Source organism: Myxine glutinosa, chromosome 4 (assembly GCF_964187855.1).
Source record: "Myxine glutinosa chromosome 4, kmMyxGlut1.1, whole genome shotgun sequence".
Taxonomy (NCBI): Eukaryota; Metazoa; Chordata; class Myxini; order Myxiniformes; family Myxinidae; genus Myxine; species Myxine glutinosa.
The window spans coordinates 17,181,002-17,208,778 of record NC_136264.1 but is presented as its reverse complement, the minus strand read 5'-3'; the positions used below and the strand labels follow the sequence as shown (position 1 = coordinate 17,208,778).

Below are 27,777 nucleotides of genomic sequence, written 5' to 3'. Positions count from 1 at the left end.
TGTGGTTGCTATCTTTATCAAAAACTATCTTCCTCACTCTCCTTGCACTGCCCTCTCTCCACCTCACCCCCAGGAGTACCTCTGGCTATGGTTTCCTCTCCGCTCCCACCTTTTGTTCATATGTGTTCTGTTCCGTCCTCCAAACAGTGATGACTCCATTTACATTTCGCTGTCTGACAACATGGACCAACTTCTATCAACTCATCCCAACTCTCTCTTCCTCATATGTGGCGACTTCAACTGTCATCATGCCAGCTGGCTGGGTGTGGGTTCCTCTCTCACCAGCCATGGCATCTCAGCAAAGGACTTCTGCGACTCTTTGGGACTGACACAATCTGTTAATTTCCCGACCCGCATCTGAGTCAATGGAGTATCTTCTCTTCTAGACTTGGTTATGACTAACTTCCCTGCAAATGTCTGCTGCTCTTCTTCTGCTCCAATCGGTTCTTCTGATCATGTGCTTGTTAAAGTGGACATCTCTCTGGCCATTCTCAGAGAGCCTCCTCAGCGTTGACGAGTCTGGCATTTCACTCAGGCCGACTGGCACGGTCTTCAAGCAGCCATCAATCATCTGGACTGGTCTCCCATCTCTACTGCCTCTGACATCAATTCTTCCTGAAAATTCTTCGAAAGCAAACTGCTCTCTCTCATGCACAGATTTATCCCATCTCGTCTTCAGATGTCTTACCCTTCCTCCCATCCATGGTACACTGAATCTTGTGGTGAGGCAGTTGCCCTGAAACAACTTGCCTTTGCCTCTTGGAAGGCTAATCTAACTGAAGGCAATCTCAGTTCCTTCCACCAAGCTCGGAACAAATGTGTGTCTCCCCTCAGGAGTGGCAGTAAGCACTATCTCTCCACACTCAAGCATGAACTCTCAAATCTGTCTCCTTCCTCCAAACCCTGGTGGCATCTGGTCAAATCCGTTTCTGGTGTTTGTTCCCCCTCCATCCCCTCCCTTACCTCAAATGGCTACACAGTTGACACCGCACGTGACAAAGCCGAATGCCTCAACTCTGTGTTTGCCTCAAAATCTTGTGTCCCAAACCCACCTCTCTCTGTTCCCACCTTACCCAGTCGAACCCAACTGCTCCTGGACTCTGTGTCCTTCTCTCCTGACAAGGTGGAGAAGTTTTTTGTCAAACCTCGACTCTGATTCTGCAACTGGACCAGACAACATCAGCCCTCGGGTCCTAAAATCCTGCTCTGCCGCTCTATCTCACACTCTCTCTGTTCTTTTCACCCTCTTTTGCTCAAGGTCATCTGCCAGCATCTTGGAAATCAGCCAACATCACCGCTTTACACAAAAAAGGTGCAAAAACAGATCCTTGCATCTACAGACCAATCAGCCTACTCCCAATTATCAGCAAAGTCATGGAATTCCATCATTGCTTCGGATATCAAATCCTTCCTCTTCTCCAATGCCTTGATCTCCGATCATTCATTTGGATTCAGACCAGGTCACTCTACTCTGGACATGCTGCTTCTGTTGTCTCAACAATGAATCTAAATGGATCTGTCCTCAATGCCAAACAGGAAATCAGAGCTGTCTCCCTCACAATATCACGTGCCTTCGATACGGTCTGGCACCCAGCGCTGCTCACCAAACTCTCCTCCTATGGTATCCATGGAAATCTCAACGCATGGCTTGCGGACTTCCTCTCTGGTCATAGTCAACGTGTGGCCCTGAATGGATTTCTCTCATCTCCCCTTCCTGTTCAGGCTGGAGTTCCCCAAGGCAGTGTTCTGGGCGCTGTACTTTTTCTGGTCTTCATATATGATCTCTCCGACTTTGGAAAATACTCTCTATCTCTTTGCTGATGACTCTACTCTCTGCCGCTCCATTCCTCATCCCTCAGATCGGAAGTCTGTAGCCTCCTCACTCTCTGCAAACCTGGACAAAATCACAGACTGGTCAAACAAGTGGAACATGTCTTTCAATCCTGACAAATCACAAACACTCTTACGATGTCTCTCCGAAAAGACCGACTGGACAACCCGCCCATCTACTTTCTCAGCAATCCTCTCCAAGAAGTTCTGTCGCTCAAGCTTTTGGGTCTCACTATCTGCCATGATCTTTCCTGGGAAAACCACATTTCCAAGCTGGCCTCCAAAGCCAGTCGCTGACTGGGAATCCTCCGTCGTGTGAAGTCCTTCCTTGGCACACCTGAACTCCTCACCACATACAAGGCTTTCATCCGCAGCTCAATGGAATACTGTACTCCCCTCAAGGCCGGTGCTCCTGCCTCACAACTAGCTCGGCTTCACGCTGTTGAAACCAAAACTTTCAGAATCATTGGAATGAATCAATGGAATGAATTCCCGCGATGAAGCTAACTCCGAGGGCCTTCACTCACTCACTGCAAGCAGGTTGGTGGTCTTTCTGTCTTCTACCGACTCCTCTCAGGCCTTGCTCCCCCAGCTCTCTCTGTGCTATGTCCCCCAAATATTCCTGAAGGTCACACAAGATCTGCCAGCAACCCTCTTATGGTTAAACTGCCAAAATCTAGGCTCTCTGCTCACCTTCACTCTTTCATTCCTCTTTTCTCCCACCTCTGGAACAAACTCCCCCACTCCCTTCAATCCCACTCCTCCCTCCAGGTCTTTAAAAAAGCTGTTCACCACCATCTCTTATCTTCCCCCATCCAAAACCTTGATCTTTTCTACCCCCGCTAATTCACCCCAGATACACTTTTTTGAAATTCCAACTTTTTTCCTGGAAGTCCTTGCAGTGTCTATACGTTTTATACCTCGCTCACCTCCCCCCAAGCCCTCTCCCTCCCACAGATCTCTCTATGTCCCTGCTCTCAAATGTTGTGTTTGTATCCTTCCCCCTATTTCCCCATCTTGTCTACCGCTCCCCTCATTATATGTTTTATGTGTCGGTTTGACTTTTTGTGCGATTAATGTTAGCTCTTTCACGAGCCTCGATCTTGTATACCAAAAAAAAAAAAAAAAAAAAAAAAAAATCAGATGGGTGGGCGGACAAAAACCACCGTTTAGAGGCCATTTTTCCCCGCAAAGCGGGGGTTGGCCTTTTCGGGGACCGTGGTTGTTGTTGTTTTTTGGTCCCCTTTTTGAAGCAATGTTTTACGGCCGGATGCCCTTCCTGCCGCCAACCCTGTTTGTCGCCTTTTTACGATAACCAGGGAATTACCAGTGTACTGGTGCTCAATTTGCCGACCTCGGAAGGATGACAGGCTGAGTCAACCCCCCTGGCGTTAATTCAGCAATCGACCGGGATTCGAACCCAGGATCCTTGGATCCTAAGCTGGCACCCTAGCCGCTAGCCCAACACCAGGTGGACGGACAGACACCCTGAAAACATAATGGCTCCATCGACGACTTGGTCGGAGGAAGCATACAAATATTAAAATGCCGATAAATGCCACTCTCTTTTACAACAAGCTTACAAGCACAGAATTTGTCCGACTGAATCTGACAACTGTCCAAATTGCCAAGAATCAAGAGGATTTTAATAATTTCATTGGCGAATGTCCAGAAAATGCTCAAGCAGGAAGGAGTTGATGTGTTTGGAACCGACACCCTGACATTGAAGCGCGCATTGAATGTCCTAAACAAGACGGTGGCTTTTCTGAAGCGGCTGCGTCACATATAATTACAACTCCTATATGATCTACATGCTAGACGGCCATACAAGAAGACGAAGAAGAAGAAGGTATGCATGTACTGTGATGGTGAAGCATGAAGAGACAGGTGGTGGAGCAGAATCAGTGCACTAACTGCAAGCCAATGAGCATCCACGGACTCGTTTTACTCTCGTGTGCACATGATGTGGCTGCAACTGCCAACTCTACGAAAACTCAGGCCGTCTTCTCATTTGAAAATGAGAATGTTACTGTTTCTTAACCAACTCAAACTGTACAATTCCTGACTCTCCAATTGCAATTGCCAACTCCTCTAAGTGACAACTCATTACGCAACTGCCAACTCTTGATTGACTGGGCGTCCAAGACCCCCATTTATAACTGAGCCCCCATTTATAACTGCACAAAGGACCAACAGTCCATACCTCTTTGTGTGGCACGATTGTGCAAGCCAAAAAATCTTGTCCCTCAGTTCCCAGCGCAATGGGGAACGACCCACGTGATGCGTTGGTTCATCGTTGGATAGATCAACTTTGCTTTACACACCTTTTAGCTTCTGGAGTCAATGCCACATTGCATTGCGGTTGCAATCAAGGCAAATGGCGATTCTGGCAGATTTTGAGTGCACATCAAAACAGCGAGGCGAGTGTGTATGTGCATCGAATCACACATGGTGTCTGGCAGGTCAGAAAACGATTTTGCTTCTTTTTTTCCTTTTTCTTTTTTTGACTATCTGGGTCTCGTAGTGGAGCTGCTACACACACGTTTTTGGTCTTGCTCTTCCTGCCCTCTTGCTTCTCCAGCCCCTGACACCTTGTGGTCTCTTTTTTCCATTAAACTGAGCTTCAATACACCCTCTGCAAACTTGATCACACCCTTTGAATGCAATGCATCTCCTGCTGCAGTGGTTCATCCACTTCTTGCTGTCCCATTGCTCCATTTTGTCTGTACACTCCTGTTGTTCAAATCTTCCATGGGCCTTTTTTCAGGCTGCCACACACACATCTCATACACATGGACAAAACAGACGAATACACAAGGCAACACGAGACTCTTAGACAAGAGAAAAACAGCCAATGAGCTGGGGGGAGGGGGAGGGGAAGTGCCATCACTTTCCAGGGCACTCTTGGTGCCAGCAACGACAACAATTGCGCCGCTTTTCTCACCGCACTCAGTGGGCCATTTCCTAAGATGGAATTTCCTCCTCCCTATGAATGCCAACCGATGTGGATTGTCCATGCCCTTATCCTTTTAAATGCTGAGCATCAAGCAAGGGAGAATGACGTGCCATTTTAAAAGTCTTTGGTATGACTCAGCCGAGGTTTGAACCACTGACCTCCTAGACGCGTAGCAGATGCTCAAATCAAACCATTGCACCACTGAGTTTGGTAAACGACGATTTTGAAGGTTGGAGATGACAAGCCCGGAACGGTTTAAGATAATGATGAACCCATGTAAGCCAGCATGTGTGTATTCTTTCTATTAACCAAGATGACATCCCACCAACACAAAGCTCCAAATAAAGCAATAACTAGACATAATTTGACACATGACATGAACTGATATGCCTCCACCCACATTAAATCTTTGCTTACTCTAACTTAGACCTAAAACCTCAACATTAAATTTGTATACAGGCAGGCCTCAGATTACGTAAGCCTCGACATAGATAAACTCGACTTCACATAAGCGCCCATTAAAATAAAAATTTGAGATGCGTCAATTCTTTACGTCTTGACGTTGCTTCACATATGGCCCAGTTTGGCACAACATGTTGCCGCATGTGCAGGGGGTCTATAAGGACTGAAACCAGGATCTTCCGTGCTCGCTCATCTCCTGCTCCTCGCACCGCAGCGGCACCAGTGTTTCCCCGTGAGGCAATGACATCACTCGCATAGAATCATAGCTGCCAAACCATATGACCTCTGACATCGTAGCCGGGGACCCATTTGTTTGTCGTGAATAGGCGATCATGCCTGTAAAGTTTCCCCTCCATCTGTTCAGCCGTTTCAGAGAAGAGCTTTGAAGGGTCTTATGTTAAACTAGAACGACACTCTTCGGCATCACGACGTTGATTTAAATCCATTCAGCTGTTCTCAAGCTGTCACATTTTTACCTGACATGACCTCTAACCTCCCCAAAATCACAAACATCACTTCTATCTTCACCTTTGATGCCAAAATCGAATAAGTTCATCTTGGCATCATATATATTTATACCAAGTTTGATTAAGATCCCATCACTTGATCACAAGTTGGCACAGCAACATAATTTTTACTTAACGGGACCTCTGATCTTTGACCTCTTCACCCAAAAATCGAATCAGTTCATGTTTACATCATGATACATGCTTGTACCAAGTTTGATTTAAATCCCTTCAGCTGTGAAGTTATCACATTTTTACCTGACACGACCTCTGACCTTTGACCTTTGACCTCGATGCAATAATGCAATCGGTTAATCTTTGCATCATATATACTTATACCACGTTTGTTCAAAATCCTATCAGTGGTTCACGAATTGGGAATTGGCGCTGCAACATAATTTTTACTTCACATGACCTCTGACCTTTGACCTCGTGACCCCAAAAGCGAGGCAGGCTTACCCTTGGTGATCGCAGATATCCAGTTATGAATGACGTCACAGGTGCAACAAAAGTGAGTATCACAGAGAAAACAAAATCGTATTTTTTTATATTTTAAAATGAGGTCAAAAGGTTGTTTGAGTCATTACTTTGACTGAGTGAAATTAATTTCTTTATGTATAGGAGTTGGACAATCGTGAATATGTGGCCTATCCAATTATTAAATAGTCTCGAATGGGCTGACGGTCATCTCTTGCGATTGTAGTTGAGACCTCTGCTGATTTGGGGGAACTCCCCCCTGGGAGCTCCCTGTTCACCTGGGTGGCCCCCTGATCCAAAATCTAAAAATCTAAGACCTAGTGATCCTGTGGACCATCGAGTATCGCGTTTCAGAGCAGTTGGTTGGTAAATAAGGCACGAGTAGAGATCCAAAGTTTGAAGGGAAACCCCCCTTGGGACCCCCTATGAACCGAAATCGAAATATTGATGCCCGAGCGATTGTGCAGATCATCAAGTCGAAGGGCTGTATCCGGGTTTCAGAGCAATCGGTTGATAAATAAGGGACAAATAGTTTCAGGCGGTAACCCTCCCCTCCCCCCCCCCCCCCCTTCCTCCTGGGAGCTCCATGATCCGAAATTTAAAAATCTAATTCCAAGCCTGAGCAATTGTGTGGGATACTGCCTTGTATTCATGTGTGAAGTTTCAGAACGATCAGCTGGATGATAAGGGAGGAGTAGCAAAAGCAGCAAAAAGTTGACGAACGGACGACTGGACGGACAGACATCACGCCATATTATATCAGTTAATCTCTTCGAGAATCGAGATGAGATGACCTAAAAACAGTCACTAATCGGCATTAAATAATTTGCCAGACTTGGTGTTAAAATGATCGATTTTACAAAGACGGTTCAACTCAGCATCAGTTTGAAGTATTGGGATGCGATTCCTGCCCCCAAAGATAAAGCCATGCACTCATCTTGAATGATATCCCTTACATATACACTACTCACCAATTGGGTCCCTTGCCTCTGCTCTAACTTCATTGACTGTGACGTCATTAGAATACTTAAGTAAATGGCTGGTGAACATAGTCTGGGGAAAACCGATATTGTTTAAAAACAAATAAATAAATAGATAATAAAAAAGATTTCTCAGCTCTTCCTTGAACAAATCTTTACACGAACCTCCAGGATGTACTTCTGAAGTGTGAGGACATCCCGTTGTGCTTCGTCACTCTCCACAATGACCACCACTTCCTTCAGTGGGTACTGCAATGTAAACAAGCAATGACACCATCATGAGTTCACAGGGGGCCCAGGACACATCATTACAAACAAGCAAAGGGGTATGTAATTGTATCGCTTGAACAAAAAGCACTTCTCAATGTATAAAAATATAACGAACTCACACTTTGTCCACACTAGGTGTAAAAAGGGTAAACGGAAAACCATTTATCAGGTTGAAATACAGCAGATGGATATCCAGGTCAAAAACAAGCAAATCGATCAATAAATCAATCAATAAATCGATCAACGGAGTGACTTTTACCCGCATGGGGATGGTGTTGCGGTCGCGAATGACTCGGCCCAGTTCAATGATCGACTGCATCCTGGCCACGGCTTGTTCTATCTGCTCATCAATCTGACACTCTCTGGAACACAAGCAATTTGCTGATCATTAACTGGGGCTCGGAGCCAGAAAAATTGGAGAAAGTTATGAAAATTGTGGTTTTGTATATATCGTTTGTTAAATAACATTGTGTTACTTTCGTTTTGACAATTCCCAAAACGTAAATATTATTTTATTGGGCCATGCAGCGTCAGTGTTAACCAGCCCGGCAACAACTACCGGGGATGCCTCCTTTCACTCTGTGTCGTGGCCCTGACGTCGTGAAGGCGGGAGTACACAATCCTGGGTGTACGGGATCCCTCGACTTCATTGCACTTGTACCATTTGTCCTTCAAACTCTATATATTGGTAAAGTAGAAGTTTTTAGATTGGCATGTTCAGCCATTATAAATAACCACATTTAGAGGCCATTTTTCCCCGCAAAGCGGGGGTTGGCCTTTTTCGGGAACCGTGGTTGTTGTTGTTTTTTTGGTCCCCTTTTTTGAAGCAATGTTTTACGGCCGGATGCCCTTCCTGACGCCAACCCTTTTTGCCGCCTTTAACGACAAACAGGGAATTACCAGTGAACTGGTACTCAATTAGCCGACCTCGGAAGGATGACAGGCTGAGTCAACCCCCCTGGCGTTAATTCAGCGATTGACCGGGATTCGAACCCAGGATCCTAGGATCCTAAGCCGGCACCCTAGCCACCAGCCCAACACCAGGGTATTCCCTAGCCACTAGCCATTGCTTCATTCAATTTCTTATCGTTGGTAAATTAGCAGCCACACAAGTGGGACTTCAAATGTCAAATTGAAGAGGAGTCACTGGGATGTAGGTATGGTCTGCACCAGAATAGGTGGAGTGTGGAAGGAGGTAAGGAGTGCGGGGGTGAGGATGGTGATACGACTGCTCAGAACAAGAAAGATGGCGTTTGTTCTTGATGTTTTTGCATGAGTCTGGCAAAATATTCTCCTTTAATTGTCGTGTTGTACCAAGTGTTTGGTTAAAATCCCATCACCAATTCCCAAGTCAGAATTTGAACCGAACAGGACCTCTGACCTTTGACCCCATAATCTAATCAATTCATCGTTGCATCATGATACATACTTGTACCAAGTTCGACTTAGATCCCTTCAGCTGTTCTTAAATTATTACGGTGACGACAATGTATCACGGACAGACGGACAACCCAAAAACATAATGCCTCGGGCAACTTTGGCGACCGAGGCATAAAACATCACAGTATGGTCCAGAAAGGCCAAATATGGTTACAGTATGTTCCAATTTTTTTCCAAGTGTACAGTGCATTGTGGAAATATCACCACTTCAAATTGGACACCGAAGGTGGGCCGAGATGGGCACTCCTGATCGAGATGGGCACCTAGGATCAAAATCATTCAAACTGGATCCAATCAATATGGAAATCAAAGAAAACCACATCACTAAACCTTCACACAACACATTCCTCTCGCCAATGCCCCTTGGACAATACCTGCTCTCTGGTAGCATCAGGTAATGAATGCTGCGGGAATCCTTGTCTGGAAGACATGATGGTGCCAGAAAATGTCGTAGTGTTTGGAACATCATCTCTGTAATGAACGGTGTGAACGGGGCCTGTGAGGGAGGGGGTTGCGGGTGCAGATGCAACAGCAAGATTTACTCTTTGCGGGTACAGATGCAACAGCAAGAGCCCACACGTTCCATCAGGTATTTATGGGAAAAAGGCAGGGATGCTGAATTGATGCTGGAGGTTGATGGGTCGCAAATTAAGAATCGATATACATTTACCAATTTGCATATAGGTGGAACTCGCGAATGCAGAGGGTTTACTTTATAGGTGATGCAACATGATGCCATTCGGCACCGACCCAAACTCCCTATTTCCAACCCTCACCCACCACGACATCCTCTTCTTCCAAAATAATCTTCTGATCTGAATGCTTCTTGACAGCCAATTTTGAGATAAATAAGTGGAAATCAGCTAAATGGCAAATGTCTGGCACATGGAGCTTTGCAGTGAAACATGAAACAAACGCGAGACAAACCAAACTCACAAGCACATCTCGTCTTGGATCAAAGCATGTTTCGTTGCATCTCATCAGATAATTAAATAAAATGGGGACACAGTCACCCTTGTTGTAGACCGCAGCAGCATGTGGACCAAACAAAGGCGGCAAGTAGGAGTAACTTAGAGATTGCCTAACTCACCATGAGGCGGCACAAGGACAATAGAACACCACAGAGAGTCTCCAATGTGTGACGGCAATCCAATGCAGTGGTCTGTCCCTGTAAAACACACAATGTCCCGCACCAAGGCCTGTGTTAAACAAATGTATATTAGGCACCATGGCTGTACCTTGTGGTTATAATCAATGTCAGTTAAGCCGGTGCAGAGAATTGAATTTGAATGTCAAGACGAGTGTTCTATTCAAACGACCCAGCCGTGCTGTGGGGAACACAATCCACATTCGGATGCAGTAACAAAAGCATTGGCATCGTGACAGCTCTTTGAGACCCAATTGCTTATAAAAGGACAATTCGTCCATCACTGTGCTCAAACACCACCAATCATATACACGCATAATGTCACGTGCATAGAAAACTAAATATTGATCCAACAAACAGAAGAGCGTTGTCAAGAATGACAATGAAACCATGGTCTTGCAGTTTCTGGAAAGTGGATAAGGATATTCTGAGAGGACCACCAGGACCTTCATTCTAATACAAAAAGGAGGAATGGTATTTCAAGGGTTTCCTTTGAAGGGATGCTAGAACGAAGTGGTGGGCATATTTAAAGGTCAGTCTTTCGGCAGGCCGCGTTTTTATCAAGACGTTATTATTAAGAGCTTCAAACGAAGTGCAAACTGATCTATGAGCCCAAGTGTAAAGTGGAAATGAAAATCACGATCCCATGAAATCAGAGTATCCTCTACAGCTACACTGCGGCTAAAATCAGCACAACAGTGTCCAGATGCCGAGCAAACAAAACTCCAGACAAAAGGTAATTTCAGAGTGGTGAGGTCCTCAAATCATGGCTCATGGCTAATCATGGTAAGCATACCTCGATGTACATTTTGTTCATTTAATACGTTCTACCTGTTCGCCAACAAACCAGACATCACCAGCAAGACTAGTTCTTCATTATAAAATCTCATAAAATCGTTTATCTGTCTTTCTTAATTACATCTTCTAATGTTGCCCTGAATGCACTTGTACAAAACTCTTTGTACAAGTCAGCGATCTTAGACAATGAAGCAAAAAAAGAAACAAGTACAGATACATTCAAAGTACACCGCTCCAATGACAAATATATAAATAAGATCCCCCAGCGCGGCACATAGGGACGGTATTGGGAGGGAGGCGGACAATAAATGATTGATTAATTGCATAAATAAAATCAATAAATGATAATTATAAAATAATTTCTCAATCAATTGGCTAAAAGCATACCTCAACCACCAGTGTTTCATCCGAAGCTGTAACTTTTTGAAAATTAAATGTCATTAATCAAAAAATAAATAATTAATTGATGAATCAACAAATAATTAATAAATCGATTAATTGATTAATCAATAAATCATAAATATCCTTTATAACCACAACACTTGGTCACTGTCGTGTCCGAATATCAGCTTCCTGGCTCAAAAGGTGCTGGAGATATTGCCCAAATGAGAAAGAAAATAAATAAGCACTTAATAAATCGATAATAATTGAGTAATTGATCAATTAATTGATAAATCAAAAAACAAAAAAAGAATGTTTTTGCCAAAGCAATTGCTCACTACTGTGCCAAAATGTCAGCTTCCTAGCTCAAAGGATGGCTGAGATATCGCCCAGACAAACAAACAAACAAGCAAGCAAGCAAGCAAGCAAGAAAAACAAGAAACCGGAGTGAAAGCACGCGTGAACTCCACTCCGAGTGAACTCCTTTCAGCGCGCGTCATCGCCGGGCCCCCTTCGGTGCCCGGTGATGACGTCATGCAGCGTCTGGAGATGGAATAGGAAAGAAGCGGTGTACAAAAGCAGCACATTGTAAAAACTGAAGCCTAAGGGGTATTTTGAAAAGAAAACGACAATACGACAATAAGACAGTCTCACCTTCAGGCGCCCTCGGTTGGTACGAACGTACCAGTTGGTAAGCAGGTCCACAAACTTGACGAGTCGAGGGACAATAGTGTACAAGCGGTACCCTGGGAAAAGAATACACAAAGTACATTCAGCCAAAATAATGTGGTATAAAACAACAAATGGCATCACCGACTTTACAAATATTCACCACAGACTAGAGAGATTTTGTCCAAAAAAATTAATCCTCGCATATTGCAGGCCTCGGAACTATTCCATTTATTAACTAGAACGGGCACTCGGTAGAGCGCATACCTTCGCCGCAGCTACTGTTCTGTACTTGGTAAAAATACGATTTTGACCTTTTCGTGACCTTGACCTTGACCTTTGACCCGATTGCTCCCAAAATCTAATCAAATGTGTCCCGTATAATAACCAATCATCCCACCAAATTTCATGCAATTCGGTTGAATACTTTTTGAGTTATGCGAATAACATACACACACACACACAGACATACAAATAAATACACAGCGATCAAAACATAACCTTCCGCTTTTGCGAAGGTAACTAGTGCAATGCCAGTCGCCAATATACCTCTGCATAGACCCACAAAGGGTAGATGCCTTCGTTCACCGTCCGATGTAACGTGACCTATGACGTCACAATTATGATAAAAAGCATGCTGCATGGGTGTCACTCCTACCCTGAAAGTTTCGTCTCAATCGGACATGTGGTTGCTGAGAAAAACTAGGTTTAGCCCGTAAGGATAAATGTACGGACGGACAACCCGAAAACATAATGCTTCGGCCACCTTCGGGGGCGGAGGCATGAGCAGGACAAAGCTTGGACTAAATAAAGTTTTCTATCAGGCTTGGACAGAAGAATAGAATGCCCGATGAGTTAATCGATTTCCTTTATCGGAATCGCAGCTCAAACCCCGAATTCTGCGGAGTCGATTACCCACCTGTAGCGGTTACAAATCTCCAGTCGATTCCTACTATAATACCGCATCTCCTCCAGTCCATCGATTAGTATCGGTTCTTTGGTTCAGAAAACTATATCAAAAGCCTCTCCAGTCATATTCTCTTTATTAAAGTATCTGCATTTCTCCGTCCGTCATGCTGTTATGACGTCATTTACGAGCGCTGTGAAACCCTTTACAGTGGTGAATAATACATGACTCGATGAGAAGCACATACTATTTCAGAAACCAAATGTGATAACCGCTAACAAGCTGTAACTAATTAGCCTACGTTTCTTAAAAATATTATTATTGTAATAACAATAAAAATCATATCGTAATAACAGCGTCAACGTTTGGTATTAAAGGGTGTATTATACATGATTAAATGACAAGCTTGCCAAGAAACTGCTTCGGCAGCACCTAGGCTCCGTTCCAGACTACATATAGTACCCACATCGGAGTCAGAATGTATGCATGGAGAGGGCAGGACGTCCCACCACTCCCCTTTATCAGATGGTCCTGGAGCAGGTGTTTCTACTGCAGAAACGCTGGAACCACCTCCTTATGGGTGGGTTAATAACCACACTCAACGAGGGGTTATTAGCCAGTCCACGAGTGACTGGTTCTTTGCTAGTATCTATATTCTATGTTATAAGAGCCTGTCTGTCTGTGGCCATTTTTATCAGAGATGGCTGAACGGATCTTCGTCAGTCTTCCTGAGGTTCATCAGTGAGTCCCGGGGAGTGTTTTAGCAAAGTTGAAAATGAAAATTTTGAAAGAGAAAAAGGCTGGATTTTTATTAAATGGGGTGATGCTGATCCTATGTAACAAGTCTGGATATACATACTTGTAGGAGTAGCGTGACAAAAAAGCAAACACGCAAACACGCAAACACACACCGGGTCCGGTCCGTATAGCAAGGATACAGGTTGAGTGGAATGTGTTAACAGTACATGTGTGTACAGTAAACCCTTAAATATTGTTTCGTTTGTGGGGGTAGATAATGAAATACCTCAGTGAAGTCAGGATTGTGTAAATTAGCATGAACCATGTGATGCGAAGAAGAAGCCCACCTCGATGTACTGAGTAGGGCATCTGTATAGAACAAGATCGTATTTGTGTCTCCATACGACGGGTGGAGCTATGCTAATTATGTAGGGCTTAAGGATAATCCCCAATGTGTAATCGCCCCTGTGACTTTTCCCTTCTGTTTCATTTCATCAAAACTCGGCCAGCCAAGCAATCGGCCCCATTGTTACAACAACAGCGATTAAACCGACATTACCGACAGTACCCAGCACATTCCAGCAGGCAAGTAAACCCTGACCCACGACCGCCGACGTCATCCGACAATTCCCGAAAGGCGGCTCGACTCCGCCTTGTGGACTTGTAACGGAGAAACCATGTTAAGGAGCCATGGGATGATGTAATGGGACGTCAGGATTGGTCGGGGAGTGACAACAGCGAGGGACAAAGGAGGCTACACCCTCCCCCCCCCCCCCCCTCTCTCTTGGTCTAAGAATTTGTGGTGAGCGGTCGCATTTTTGACTCTCCTTGGCTCTGGAAATCGGATCAGGCGGTCGCTTTCGTCTTTTGTCCATGGCTTGGCTGTTCCTGGCTCCTGTGCGATCGTGGAGGGGGAGGAGGGAGAAGCGGACTAGCTCTCTCTCTTGAGCCGGCTTTGGGATCGAGCGGGGGGGGGGGGGGTATGTTTGGCTGCCCGCTGCACGGCTCGGTGTGTGGGCGCGCTTGACCGATGCCATTGAGGCCGTGTCGACGCTCGGTGCCAACGGACCGGACCCGTTCAACAAACACCAAGCCCCTCGTTGAGACAGAGTTAAGTGCCCGGCCGGCAAAAATGACATATTTTTACTTTCGTTTTCCCCTTGTTTATATACGAGTCTGAATGGAGACGTCTCAAATTAGGAAATAGTTTTTACCTCACATTCATTTTAATTGCTTCACGATTATTTTCAATAAATCATTATTTGCTGACTTTCAATTTCTTTCCCTGTTCGTTTTTGTGGGTCGAGGGTTACCCCCTTGTCGGCCGTCCGATCAGATAAGGCTTCGGGCCTTTCCCGCGCACGCCAAAGATAATCCCGCCATTTTTCGAAATACGCCTCGGAGTCAAAGCTAGTTTCGGCTATCCGTCATGGGGGATCTTAATGCCCGGCGACGCAACAATATTGTGGGGGTTATGGTCTTGGAAAAGGTGTATGTGTGTGTGTGTGCATATGTGTATGTGTATGTGTCTATGTGGATGTGTCGATGTGTGTGTGTGTGTGTGTGCGTGTGTGTGTCTGTGTGTGTGTGTGTCTGTGTGTGTGTGTGTATGTGTGTCTGTGTCTCTGTGTGTGTGTCTCTGTGTGTGTGTCTCTGTGTGTGTGTCTGTGTGTGTGTCTGTGTGTCTGTGTGTGTGTGTGTGTGTGTGTGTGTGTGTGTGTGTGTGTGTGTGTGTGTGTGTGTGTTCGTTTGTAATATTTGTGTACATATTTAAAATAAACTACCAATCCCATCACCTTTAACGCTAATGTTATGCCCCCTTTCTAACCGAGCGCTTCCCCTTATGACTATTGCTCCTGTGCATTTATTTATTTATTTTCAAGTCGGGAGCTTTCATTTCTACTTAGCATAACGGTCATCAGAACACGGTTCCCATCCGTTTGCTTTTGCACCTCAACTGTACATTTGATCGACGTCGCTCAAGTTCACTTATCCCTGGGAAGATTCCACTCAAGTACAGAACCCAATTCAGCAAATCTCGGTCAACGAAGGTAAAACAAGCATGCAGGTTTGGTCCTCAATCCCGAATGTAACAAACTAGGTTTATTTATGTATCCATCAGCATCCTCAATTACAGCTTTATCTCTCTCCAGTATCCAACTGCATCATTTATTGCATGTAGACAAGTCTTGTTACCTTCACCACCAAAAGGTGGATGGAGGTTATGTTTTCACCCATGTCTGTTTGTTTATTTGTGAATAGGTTATCTCAAAAAGTTGTAGACGGATTCAGATGGAATTTGGTGGAGAGGATGGGTATTTAACACGGACGCAATGATTGGATTTTAGTGAAGAATCCAGATCCGGACCTGGATCTGAGAATTTTTTTTTAGTGATTCTTCACCATTGAGTGATCAGGCTAAAAACGATATACGTACAGCATGATATTTGAAAAAGTTGGACAGGTTATGACAAAACTTGGTGGATGAGTTGGTTTGGTGACAAGAACCAGCGGATTCGATTTTGGTTTAGGTCCAGATCCAAATCCGACATATCAGTGGGATACAAGACAAACTGTTCAGCCTGGCGGGGCTATGCTCTCTATCGAGTACCATTATAGTTCTTTATTTAATTTGTAGTGTTCCATTTCTGGATTGTAGTTCTGGACCAGTTGTAGGAATGGATAATGTTAAGGTGTACAGATCAGCTTGAAATCAATGTCAGTAGAAAAGCCATTACCGATCAAAACACCAGGGTAAAGAATGCTGCCATTGGTCCCTCCCCCCTACCAGTACCTATCTCCAGCGTAGTGGTAGTCAGTGGACCAATTCACCTCCCTGGGCTCCAACACTCATTCATCTCGATACTGCAGCCCTGGTGTGCATTGACAAATTGGCATGACTGGTTCTGTCATGGGGCAACCAGACGGTCTGGAAACAGCACCGTCTTAGTTTACAATCAAAGCTCTGTATTTACAGAAAATGCGTTCTTTCCGTTCTACTCTGGTTGTAAGACGACACTTTTGAAAAAGGACCAAGATACGCTACACGCTTTTCATATGTGATGTCAATGCCACATCATTGGGGTTTGATGGTATGACTGAGTCCCAAACAGGACCATTTGTGAGATCACTAGACTCGGCCCGATCACACTCGATATCACAAGGAGACGCTATTCCCTGATTGGGTCCATCCGCCGCTTAATTGAACATGTACCGGCTCATATCTCCCTGGAATTTACCACAAATCTTTACCATGGGTACCTACCCGATCCAACCTCGCGTCATCCTCGAGGAAGCCCAAAACTCTCTTGGTTACGCCAGTGAAAATGAATGAATGATCGTTTTAAGGCCATTTTCCCCGCTGGAGCAGGGGTTAGCCTTGCGGGCCCCATGACAATCATGGTTCCCTGTTTGAGGCAATGTTTTTAAGGCCGGATGCCCTTCCTGGCGCCAACCCTTAGTCGCCTCTTACGATGCGCAGGGATACGGTGTACCTATTCTAAATCGGGGTACACACCGTGATCATTCATCCCAGCAAGCTGGTACTCAATTTGCCGACCTCGGAAGGATGACAGGCTGAGTCAACCCCCCTGGTGTTAATTTAGCGATCGACCGGGATTCAAACCCAGGATCCTAGGATCTTGGTTACGCCAGCGTGCCAACGAAATTGGCGTTTGCCCATGTGAATGTTGGCAGAAAGCAGAAGGCGGAAGACCGACAGTTATGGGGATCGCTACATCCCTTAGTCGGGCATGCGGATTAGTAGTAGCAGTCGGAGCTCCATTTCGTGTTTCCAAGTTCACTGCCACCGCAAGTTACTGGAAAGCCCCAGCTAACTCTAGCCAATTTTAACATACTAGGGCATGCCCGTACTATATATATATCTAAAATTATATCCCCCCCCCCTCTATTTACATGAAATGGTTTGGTCCATTCGCCTAGGACGTGCCCGTACGTGGGTGCCCGTTCCTTGCCAAAAAAAAAAAAAAAATGTCTTTGCCCATGCATGCATGGGCGTGCCCATGGGCCCATGGGCGTGCCCGTAAGTGCGTGATGTGACCGTACAATGAATGTATCGTCCCGACGCCGCAGCTCGGATGGCGCTGCAGTTAATCGGGCCTGTATCGGCAGAGTTATTATAAACGTGTACTACAATCGATCGTACCTTACAGCGTCTGCTCGCCACGTTCAGCATCAGTACGTCGTCACTATGACTATCCGTAAGTCCGGAAGTGACGTCCTCATTTGACTGTCCGGAAGGTCGCATATCGCAGTTACGATGAATCGCAAATTAGTTTTAATTAGTTTTAAAACATAGTTTAACGCCAACATAGTTTGCCAACGTGAAATAAATGAATACGCTCTCAAATGTGCCGTCCGAGGCAGAGTCTGTTCGGCACGTTCGGCACACGTGATAGCTCGCTGCTCTCTGATTGGTTGAATCGTTTTTTGGACATAGCTCGGTAACTACTTCTCCGATTAATATGAAACCTTGAAAAGGCACATCCTCAGGTCCCCAGCAATATACCTGGCAAGTTTAAAGTATATCGGACCCGTGGTTGTCGAGAAACAGCGGTCACAGACACACAGACATACACACAGACAAACACACACACAGAGATTACTGGAATTATAGATAGATAGTAAAGTAGCAAGAGTGAATGGACTTGGGTGTTTCATTGCTCCTCCACTGGACAGTAGAAGCAAGAGCTCTGAACAAAATAAATGAATAGTGCCCCCCCCCCCCTACCCCCAAGGCATATTTACCTCCTCCATGGAAGGTGGATGGAGGTTATGTTTTGACCCCTGTCTGTTTGATTGTCCGTGAACAAGATATCTCAAAAAGTTATGGACGGATTCGTACAAAATTTGGCGGAGAGGTAGCATATGTGACACGCACTAAATTATTAAATTTTGGTGAAGATTCGAATCCGTATCTGGATCTGAGAATTTCTAAGTGATTTTCCACCATTGAGTGATGGGGTAAAACCGATACATAGCACGATATCTCAAAAAGTTATGGACAGACTTGAACGAAACGTTGTGGATAGATTGGATGTGTGACAAGGACGAATCTATTCGATTTTGGTGAAGATCTGAATATGGATTAAGATACAATAATTATTCAATTTTTAAGTGATTCTTCACCATTGAGATACCTGGTGTTGGCCTAATGGTTAAGGCAGCGGGCTTGGGATCCTAAGGTCCTGAGTTGGAATCCCGTTGTATTAACGCCAAGTGGGGTTGACTTAGCCGGTCATCCTTCCGAGGTCGGCAAAATGAGCACCAGATAACTGGTTATCGAGAGGCATTGCATCAGCGGCTGACGTGCCCACAGAAAAATGATGCAACCAGCAGCCAGGTGGCTGCACACAAACCACCCACCATTGAGAGATCGGGCAAAAAGCGATAAATAACATGATATTTGAAAAAGTTATGAGTCTAGACAAAACTTGGTGGACGTGTTGGTTAGGTGATGAGACCAAGCGATTAGATTTTGGTTCAGGTCCAGATCCAGATCTGACCCATCAGTGAGATACAAAACGTAAACTGTTCAGCCTGGCGGAGGTATGCGCTCTACCGAGTGTCATTCTAGCTGAATTTGTGAGTGTGGTCTACATTGTTCCCTATTCAAATTGCTAATTTTATCTGGAGTACTGTATAATCAAATTAACGACTTACCGCTGTATACATTCTGACGGGATAGACTAGATGTACGCACATTCACCTCTCAGCAGTCTAGTCAGGTTTGAATCTAGGCCCAGCTATAGACTATCACCCTGGTGTTTTGCAGGCAGGGCGAGGCATCAATGTGTGCCGTCCCTCCTAGATGTGAAACTGAGTATCTCATCTGCCAGTATTAATTGGTAGGCATTAAAGTTTCCACTGTGTCCTTAGCGAGGAGTAGGCGACCTATCACCCTCAACATAGCCAAATTCCAAATTCCTGTCCTATCCTACAGGGGAATAGCATTAAAGACACAGCTGTTTCCCCAGCAATGGATGCTACCCACAGCCATATGCTGCATATGAAAGAAGAACAAATATGCGGATGCAAAACTGGAAATAATTATGGACACTTTAATTCCGAAAAGCCTCAGTGAACTATCTTGATTTACCTTTGTGCCTGGCACAACAGGATCCAGTCGTAAAATAAATAAATAAAAAGCACTGGTGTGGGGGAGAAAAAGTTGTAAATTAAGAGGGGTTGAACACGATGAATGCTCAAGCCTGAGTGATGATGATGATGGATGACAATGATGATCATTGAAAAGTGTGTGACAAACTTCACCTCAGCGCCAATTGTCCCAAAGTTACACCAAGGCAAGAATGTTATAAACTATTTGCGTACACACACTCGTACCGGCCATCTCAGTCTTAAAGTACTTGATGAGAGACTGCATGAAGGACACGATCCACTTATCCATTATGTTCTCAGTCACGATCTCTTTCCGTTCATCGTAAAGGAAGCTCGTTCCTTCATCCTGCAGAAGCAGAGGCGAAGACTATGTTGAGACACTTTGTTGAATGCAGTTCAATGTGGAAATATGCCAAAAAGCAAAGTCCCAAAACATGTATAAACAGACGAGAAGGGATTGGGAAAAGTTGGGGTCGGGGAAAGAGGCGAGTCAGAAAACCTTCCTTTAAAAAAAATGTGATTTGTTAATGCCTGACTTTATGATGATGTTCATTAGACAGATAGGCAGCCTTAGTCATTGAACAAAACAAAGAGTGCATACAGGTCCCTGCAAGTTCCCAGTCGCATAAGCTCAGGCAGTTTGACATGCTGGTTCCTCAATACCACTAAACCATTATGCAAGCACGTACAACAGGGCATCACCTGCTCCCAGCGCTGGACGTTTTGTACAAAGAAGCGATACGCATTGTACCAAGGCAGGAACACGTCCTTCAGCACGTCACGCACACTCTCCTCTCTGAAGCGCAAATTCTCAGCACGAACCACCGGAGAATTGATCAGATAGAGACTAAAAAGCGAGGAAGTGATGATGGTGGGGAAAGAAGGTTGGGTGAGACACCGTGGGTTGGGTTGGGTGAAACACCATTGTAAATACACAAAAAGTCTCATTCTGAAAATTTACCTCTTAGTCTTAACAAATGACATTTGTACAAATTAACAGTACTAGGGCGTGCCCGCACGTACGTGCTTGCCCGTACGTGCAAAAAAACATGCGTGCAAACAACAACAACAAAAAAAAACTTTGAAACCACGTGGCAGTAACGACCACAGAACCCCCCCCCCCCCCTCTATTTACATGAAATGGTTTGGTCCATTGGCAACTTTGAAACCACGTGGCAGTAACGACCACAGAACCCCCCCCCCCCCCCTCTATTTACATGAAATGGTTTGGTCCATTCGCAAAGCCAAAGCGAACGGCTTGCGAGTACGGTGACCATACCTTGGGAACCACTTGTCCGATTAATTTCAAACCTTGAAAAGGCACATCCTCAGGTCCCCAGCAATATATCTGGCAAGTTTCAATTAGATCGGACCCGTGGTTGTCGAGAAACAGCGGTCACAGACAAACACACACACACACACACACACACACACAGACACACACACATACACACAGAGATTACTGGAATTATAGATAGATATAAACTGTTATCAGGTAGGTATCCAATTATGGAAGGAATTGGCAGGAGTAGAAGGAGCAGTTTTAAAACCAAAGTGTCAGGAGGTGTTACAGAAGGACGTGGTTGTTACGGATTCGTCACTTCCGTTGTGGTGGTTTGCATCCACTGTAAATATTTCTGATTCCATATACTATTATTGTTTTCAAAAGGTTTATGGTCCATGAGCTGTTTTCAAAAGGTAAAAAAGTTAATGTTAAAAGAAACAGGAAACCGGATCGGGAACCGGACGAGGAAAAGAAAAAGGGGCGGAGCGAGTGAGTCGGACAAGAAAGCCGAGTTGCTCCGAGTTCGGAATCGAACGTTGTCGAAAGGGAGTCGCTAGCGAACTTTCGGGATTCCTGCGACAGAGTTGTCCTCGCTGTGACCGATCAACCTGCGTGTCAGGATTTTGGCGGTGGAGTCCGAGGAGAATTATCACCGGGCCGTTACGTCTCGAGAACGGGTCGTCGGTCATTTTGACCCGCGCAGGACTTGTGATTCGCTCGCAGTTTCGTCTCTTTTCGACCATTTCACCGCATTCAGACGTCGATCTGGGGCGTGTGTGTGACGTGGCTTTTTGAAGGTTAATTCGTCCATACCCGAGGGTGTGATCTCTCAGTCGCCTGTAGGGCGCCTTTGGATTTCCCAGTCGCCTTGAGGGCGCCTTTGTACAGCTTCGGCTGTGAGACTGTACGTGCCATCCGTACGGGATTCTGGTCTCGATTGGACCTCGTTCTGGCGATCGCTGGAGCGAATAAACTTCGTCGTGAAGCCGGGAATAAGAGACATTGGGGAATGTTCTTGTTTCACTCACTTGGAGCACAGTGAGTTATATATTACAAAACTGATGGTACCATCATCGGATATATTGATTGTACTTTTGAATACTATTGTTGTTGTACTGTTATTCTTGTGTGATCTTAATACAATATTTGTTTGTGAGTAACAATTGGGGTGGCTTCTCCATTGATCTTTGACACACAGAATAACACATTTTTCTGCCGTGACTCCTCTCGGGGCTCGGAGGTACACCGTGAACAGGGGGTCGGGGAGGAGCACGTAACAGTGGTAGAGAGGAACGTGAGAGAGGTAGGTGGTGGAGAGATGGGGGTCCAGCGAGAGGATGCTTGGCATACAGGGGGGTTTAGAAAAAAAAACAACTCGTGAGGCAGACCCCGTGAGAAAGTGGGATTAAGGGTGGCCGTTAAAGGCGTGGTGGTGGTGGTGGTGGTGGTGGTGGTGGTGGTGGTAGTGGTAGTAGTAGTAGTAAAAAATAATAAATCTATAATAGGAAAAGAGAGTGTGTGTCAGTCAGTCAGTCAGTCAGTCTGTCTGTCTGTCTGTCTCCTCCATCACACAAAAATACACAATTTGGTGTCCGTCTGTCTGGCTGTTTTTTGACCGCAATACATTCAGTCGTTACTGAAACAATGTCAACCAAACTTGACAGGGGGATTAAGGGTCATACAATGAAGGTTGTAGCGATTTAACATCCCCCACCCCCTCCACAACAGGGATTTCTGCCTTGGACAAACTCCATGTTAAGGTGTATATCCGTGTTAAGGTAGTTTATCATGGCATTTTTCCAAGGCCGCTTCAAATAACAAAAGTAATAACAACACTAAGAGATAATGGTATTAATGTTATTACAAAACTATTAAGACGAATGTGTGTCTTAATAGTTTTGACATCCTCCTCCATCCTCCTCCTCCTCAAGTGGTTTCCTCCTTGGACAAACACGGCATTAATGTGTATAAATAGCCTTTCATGACGCTTTGTGGGGGTACTCCTACCTGAAATAAAATATTATAAACCACAAGCATGTATGATTACCTTTGGAAACAGTTGCTACTGCCATTTAATACAAAACTGAAAAGGAGGAAACCCAGGGTGTGTTTTGTTACCAAGCAACTAGCTAGTGCTTGCCAAGCCAGCTGTTCCTTATCAATGGTTTTGGATGGAGTGCTTGTTCGAATGCTTAAGCCATTTGATGAGTGTTCAACAAGAAACTGACTAACTGAACACAATAACTCTACAATAAACTAACTGAACACTCTAACTGAACTCGCTAACTGAATAGCAATAAACTCCCCCGATATTCTTGAAGCCCGACCCGAGTTCTACAGTAATATAAATATAGGAATGACCCTTCCTGCCGCTCCCTTAGGGAACGCGGTGCACTATCAACTCCAAAACCATGAAACCGAGTGGACCCAAACTTTGCATACATACTAAAGGAACTCCAAAGGAGTGCATGAATGAAAACTGGCCGTATGGGTAAATTAAAACACTCCTTTTGAAGATAGTTAATGACTTACCTTTTTTTTTTTTTTTTCTTCTTTTTTTTTTGTATACAAGATCGAGGCTCGTGAAAGAGCTACCTTCATTTATCTTTATCCTTGGACATCCTGCCTTTACCTCGCAGGGGTCGTTTAATTTGGCCTACTCATAAAGCTTTGCATTGGAAACATGATCTACCCTCACAGAACAATTAAAGTACATAATCAAAATATTATTTGTTATTACCATGTTATATTATTCTTAAATATTATTATTCTATATATTTGTAAACATCCTGTTATTCCCAAGGATTGGGGAACAAGTGTGTGAAGTTTTCACTCGATCTGTCCAGCTGTTCTGGAGGTATTGATTTATAAAGGTTTAGCCTTCAAAAATAGCTGACAAATGATGTGAACGATTATGTCATCGATTTACATTCTCCTCTTGTATTGTTTCGTAGAACACGCTCAATAAATTTCAAACTGATTCGATACAGCGTTGTACTTGTCAAATTATGACGTCATAATGAAGGCACCGATGAGGTCGATGTTGACACTTATTCCCGATACATCGTCCTCTCAAATAAGCCACATTTCAACTTTTTCCATGGAGCAGTTTCGGAGATATGAAGATCCAAAGTTCTTCGTTTTTTCCAAGATAGCACCCCTATTACATAACCTATAAAATCATAATTATCAAAAAATTTACATAAGAAGACGCACACTATGGTAAAATTTTTGTGTCAATTGGACCAACAGTTGCAGAGAAAATGAACTATCACATAACCTATAAAATCATAATTATCAAAAAATTGACATGAGAAGACGCACGCTATGGTAAAATTTTTGTGTCAATCGGACCAACAGTTGCAGAGAGTGTGAATTTTAAAACTAGAAAAAACTGAAAAAAACGCACCAGAAGAACAACAACAATAATAAAGAGAACTGCCACTTTATAACCACTGGCATGGAAGACCGGGTACCAAGACATCTCGCTTTGATACGACCCCACTCTGATCGGACACGTGACCCAAGAAGTCCTCTTCAAAAAAAATGGATTCAGAATTGGATTACAAAAATTCAATTCAAAGGAATGCAAAAAATACTCGGATTCAAATATTATTATTATTTTTATAAATTTTTGCTAGATTTTGCCAGATTTAATTTTTAATTTTAATTTTTTTTGCCAGACAACACGTCCGATGAAGTTGAAATTATGAAACTATATTTCGCCAAGAATTGTGAAGGGGATCACGTGTGTGACGTTTCGTGTTGATCGGTTATGATTAAAAGGTTCGTCTTTTCTATCCAGAGATTGCTGCCAAACCACGTGACTGATGACATCATCATTTCCACACTATTTGATTCCCAGGTCACTCGACTCTGGACATTCTGCTCTGCTGTCTCAACTGGATGGAAGTCCTCAACACCAGAAAGGAAATGAGAGCAGTCTCCCTTGACATATATTGTGCCTTCGATATGGTCGAGCACACCGCCCTGCTCTTCAAACTCACCTCTTATGGCCATGGCATCCATGGAAATCTCCATGCCTGGCTCGTGAACTTCCTCTCCTGTAGTCATCAATATGTGGCTCTGAATGGAATTCTCTTATAAACTCTTTTCCTCAAGGCAGTGTTCTGGGCTCTGTACATTTTTTTCTGGTCTTCATTAATGATCTCTCTGACTCTGGAAAATCCTCCCTTTCTTTTTGCTGATGACTCCACTCTCTGATGCTCCATATCTCAACCCTCAGATCAGCAACCAGCAGCCTATTCACTCTCTGCAGACATGAATACAATCACAAACTGGTCAAACAAGTTCCATGGAGCAGCTTCAGAGATATGGAGATCCAAAGTTTTTCAGGTTTTTTTCCAAGATGGCACCCCTACCACTCTCACAATGCTCCTCCAAATAGACCAGCTGGAAAACCCAGATGCTACATCTACTTTCTCCACTTTCTACTGTCGCAAACATCTACTTTCTCAACAATCCTCTCCAAGAAGTTCTGTCACTAAAACTTTTGGGTCTCACGATCTGCCATGATCTTTCCTGGGAAAATCACATTTCCAAGTTGGCCTCCAAAGCCAGTTTCCAACTGGGCATCCTCTGTCGTGCTAAGTCCTTCCTCGGCACGACTGTGCTCCTCACCACTTACAAAGCTTTCATCTGCAGCTTGATGGAGTATTGTTCTCCCCTCTGGGCTGGTGCTCCTGCCTCACACCCAGCTCGGCTTCACGCTGCAGAAACCAAAGCTTTTAGAATCATTGGTATCTCCCATGATGAAGCTAATTCTGAGGGCCTTTCACTTTCTCACCGCAGGCACCTGGTGGTCTTTCTGTCTCTGTGGTGGTCTTTCTGTCTTCTACCGACCCCTCTCCAGCCTTGCACACAGAACTGTCTGTGCTCCGTCCCCCAAATATTCCTGCAGGATGCACAAGATCTGTAAGCAACCCTTTTGTGGTGAAACAGCCAAAATCAAGACTCTCTGCTCACCTTCACGCTTTCATTACTCTTTTTTTCCCACCTCTGGAACAAACTCCCACAATCACTTCAATCCCACTCCTCCCTCCATGTCTTCAAAACAAATGTACACCACCATCTCTTATCTTTCCCCATCCAAAACCTCGATCTTTTCTACCCCTTTCAATACACCCCAAATACAATACCAATTTCTTTCCTGAATGTCTTTGTAGTGTCAATTCTGTTTATCCCATGTACCCCACCCCAGCCCTCTATCTTCCACAGATCTCCCAATGTCCTTGTTCTCCACTGGTGTTGTGCTTCCCTCTCTCTGCCCCTCTTGTCTCTCACTCCCTTTATTATATGTAATATGTGTTAGCTCTTACAGGAGCCTCGAACAAGTATACAAAAAAAAAAAATATATATATATATATCCAACATGGATGCCAAACCATGTAATCAATGACATTTTTTTTTTCCCCAACATAATACTAGTATCCCCATGGATAGTTGAACATATAGTTAAAATTTTGCATTGATCTATTCAGTGCTTTCAGAGAAAAGCTTTTTAAATTTTTGTATACTAAATATGGCTGCCAGACGATATGACCTCTGACTTCATCATTTGCCAAATACGTCACCTAAGTCTTGTAGATCATGTGTGTAGAGTTTTGGATCGATGTAGTAAGCTGTTCTGGATAAGATTTTTGAAGATTTGCATTTTCAATCCAACATAGCTGCTGAAACACATGGCCTGTGTCATCAATTCAATTCTCCAATACAATATAGGCGTAGATCACGCTCAATAAATTTCAAACTGATGGGATTCAGCCTTGAACTTGTCGGATTATGTCATAATAAAGGCACCAATGATATCATCGTCAACATATATTTTATTCCCCAAAGGGAGTTCTTTACAATGTGCCAAGTTTCAATTTTTCCCATGGAGCGGTTTCGGAGATATAGAGGTGCAATGCTTTTCATTTTTTCCAAGATGGCATCAGTACCACGTGACCCATGACATCACAATTATAATTTTAAAAAATCAACAGGAGGAGGTGCTCCTTTGGAGAAAAATGTGTGTCAATCAGACCAACAGTTGCAGAGAAAATTAATTTACAAGAAAAAAAAACGTCAAAAAACAGCAGAAGAATAATAACAAATAATAAACAAAACAAAAAAAATAGGGTACTGGACTGCAAGTCTTGGTACCCCAATAAACAGAAGAAAAAGAATAGGTATCCTATCCTGGAAGGATTGTATCCCTAATAATAATAACAATAATAACAACAATAATAAGTACAGATACATTCAAAGTACACCGCCCCCATGCCAAATAATTAAATATCCCACAGCGCGGCATTGCCGGGGCGCCTCCGGCGCCAGGCAATACTGACGTGCAGCTCATAGAGACTGTATTGGGAGGGAGAGGTGTACAATAATTGATTGATTAATTGCATAATTAAAATCAATAAAAGATTATCATAAAATATTTTCTTAATCAATTGGCTAATAGCATAACTAAAGCAGCAGTGCTTCATCCGAAGATGTAACTTTTAGGAATGTAATTAAATAATTCATTAATAATAAATAAAAAAAAATTATTTATTAATCAATAAATTAATTAATCAATCAATTGATTAATCAATAAATCAAAAATATCCTTCATAGCCACATCACTTGGTCACTAGTGTCCAAATATCAGCTCCCTTGCTCAAATGGTGCCTGACATATTGCCCAGATGAGAGAGAAAATAAATAAATGACTAATAATGAAAATAAATAAATAATAGTCATAAAAAATTAAATAATTAATCAATTGGCTAATATAATACATAAAC

At 43.9% G+C, this 27,777-nt stretch overlaps 1 protein-coding gene across 7 annotated transcripts in view; it reads right to left on the bottom strand.

The window, feature by feature from the left end:
- The window catches only part of IARS1 (isoleucyl-tRNA synthetase 1), a 212,201-nt gene that overhangs the window by 72,279 nt on the left and 112,145 nt on the right, over positions 1-27,777 (bottom strand). For all 7 annotated transcript variants that reach the window (XM_068111971.2, XM_078775506.1, XM_078775509.1 and 4 more), the window contains 7 exons: positions 20,402-20,546; positions 19,925-20,045; positions 11,902-11,993; positions 10,012-10,089; positions 9,296-9,417; positions 7,741-7,843; positions 7,377-7,460 (listed from right to left, as the gene is read on the bottom strand). In XM_068111971.2, coding sequence (XP_067968072.2) covers positions 7,377-7,460; positions 7,741-7,843; positions 9,296-9,417; positions 10,012-10,089; positions 11,902-11,993; positions 19,925-20,045; positions 20,402-20,546 — 745 coding nt within the window. The remainder of the gene's footprint in view (positions 1-7,376; positions 7,461-7,740; positions 7,844-9,295; positions 9,418-10,011; positions 10,090-11,901; positions 11,994-19,924; positions 20,046-20,401; positions 20,547-27,777) is intronic.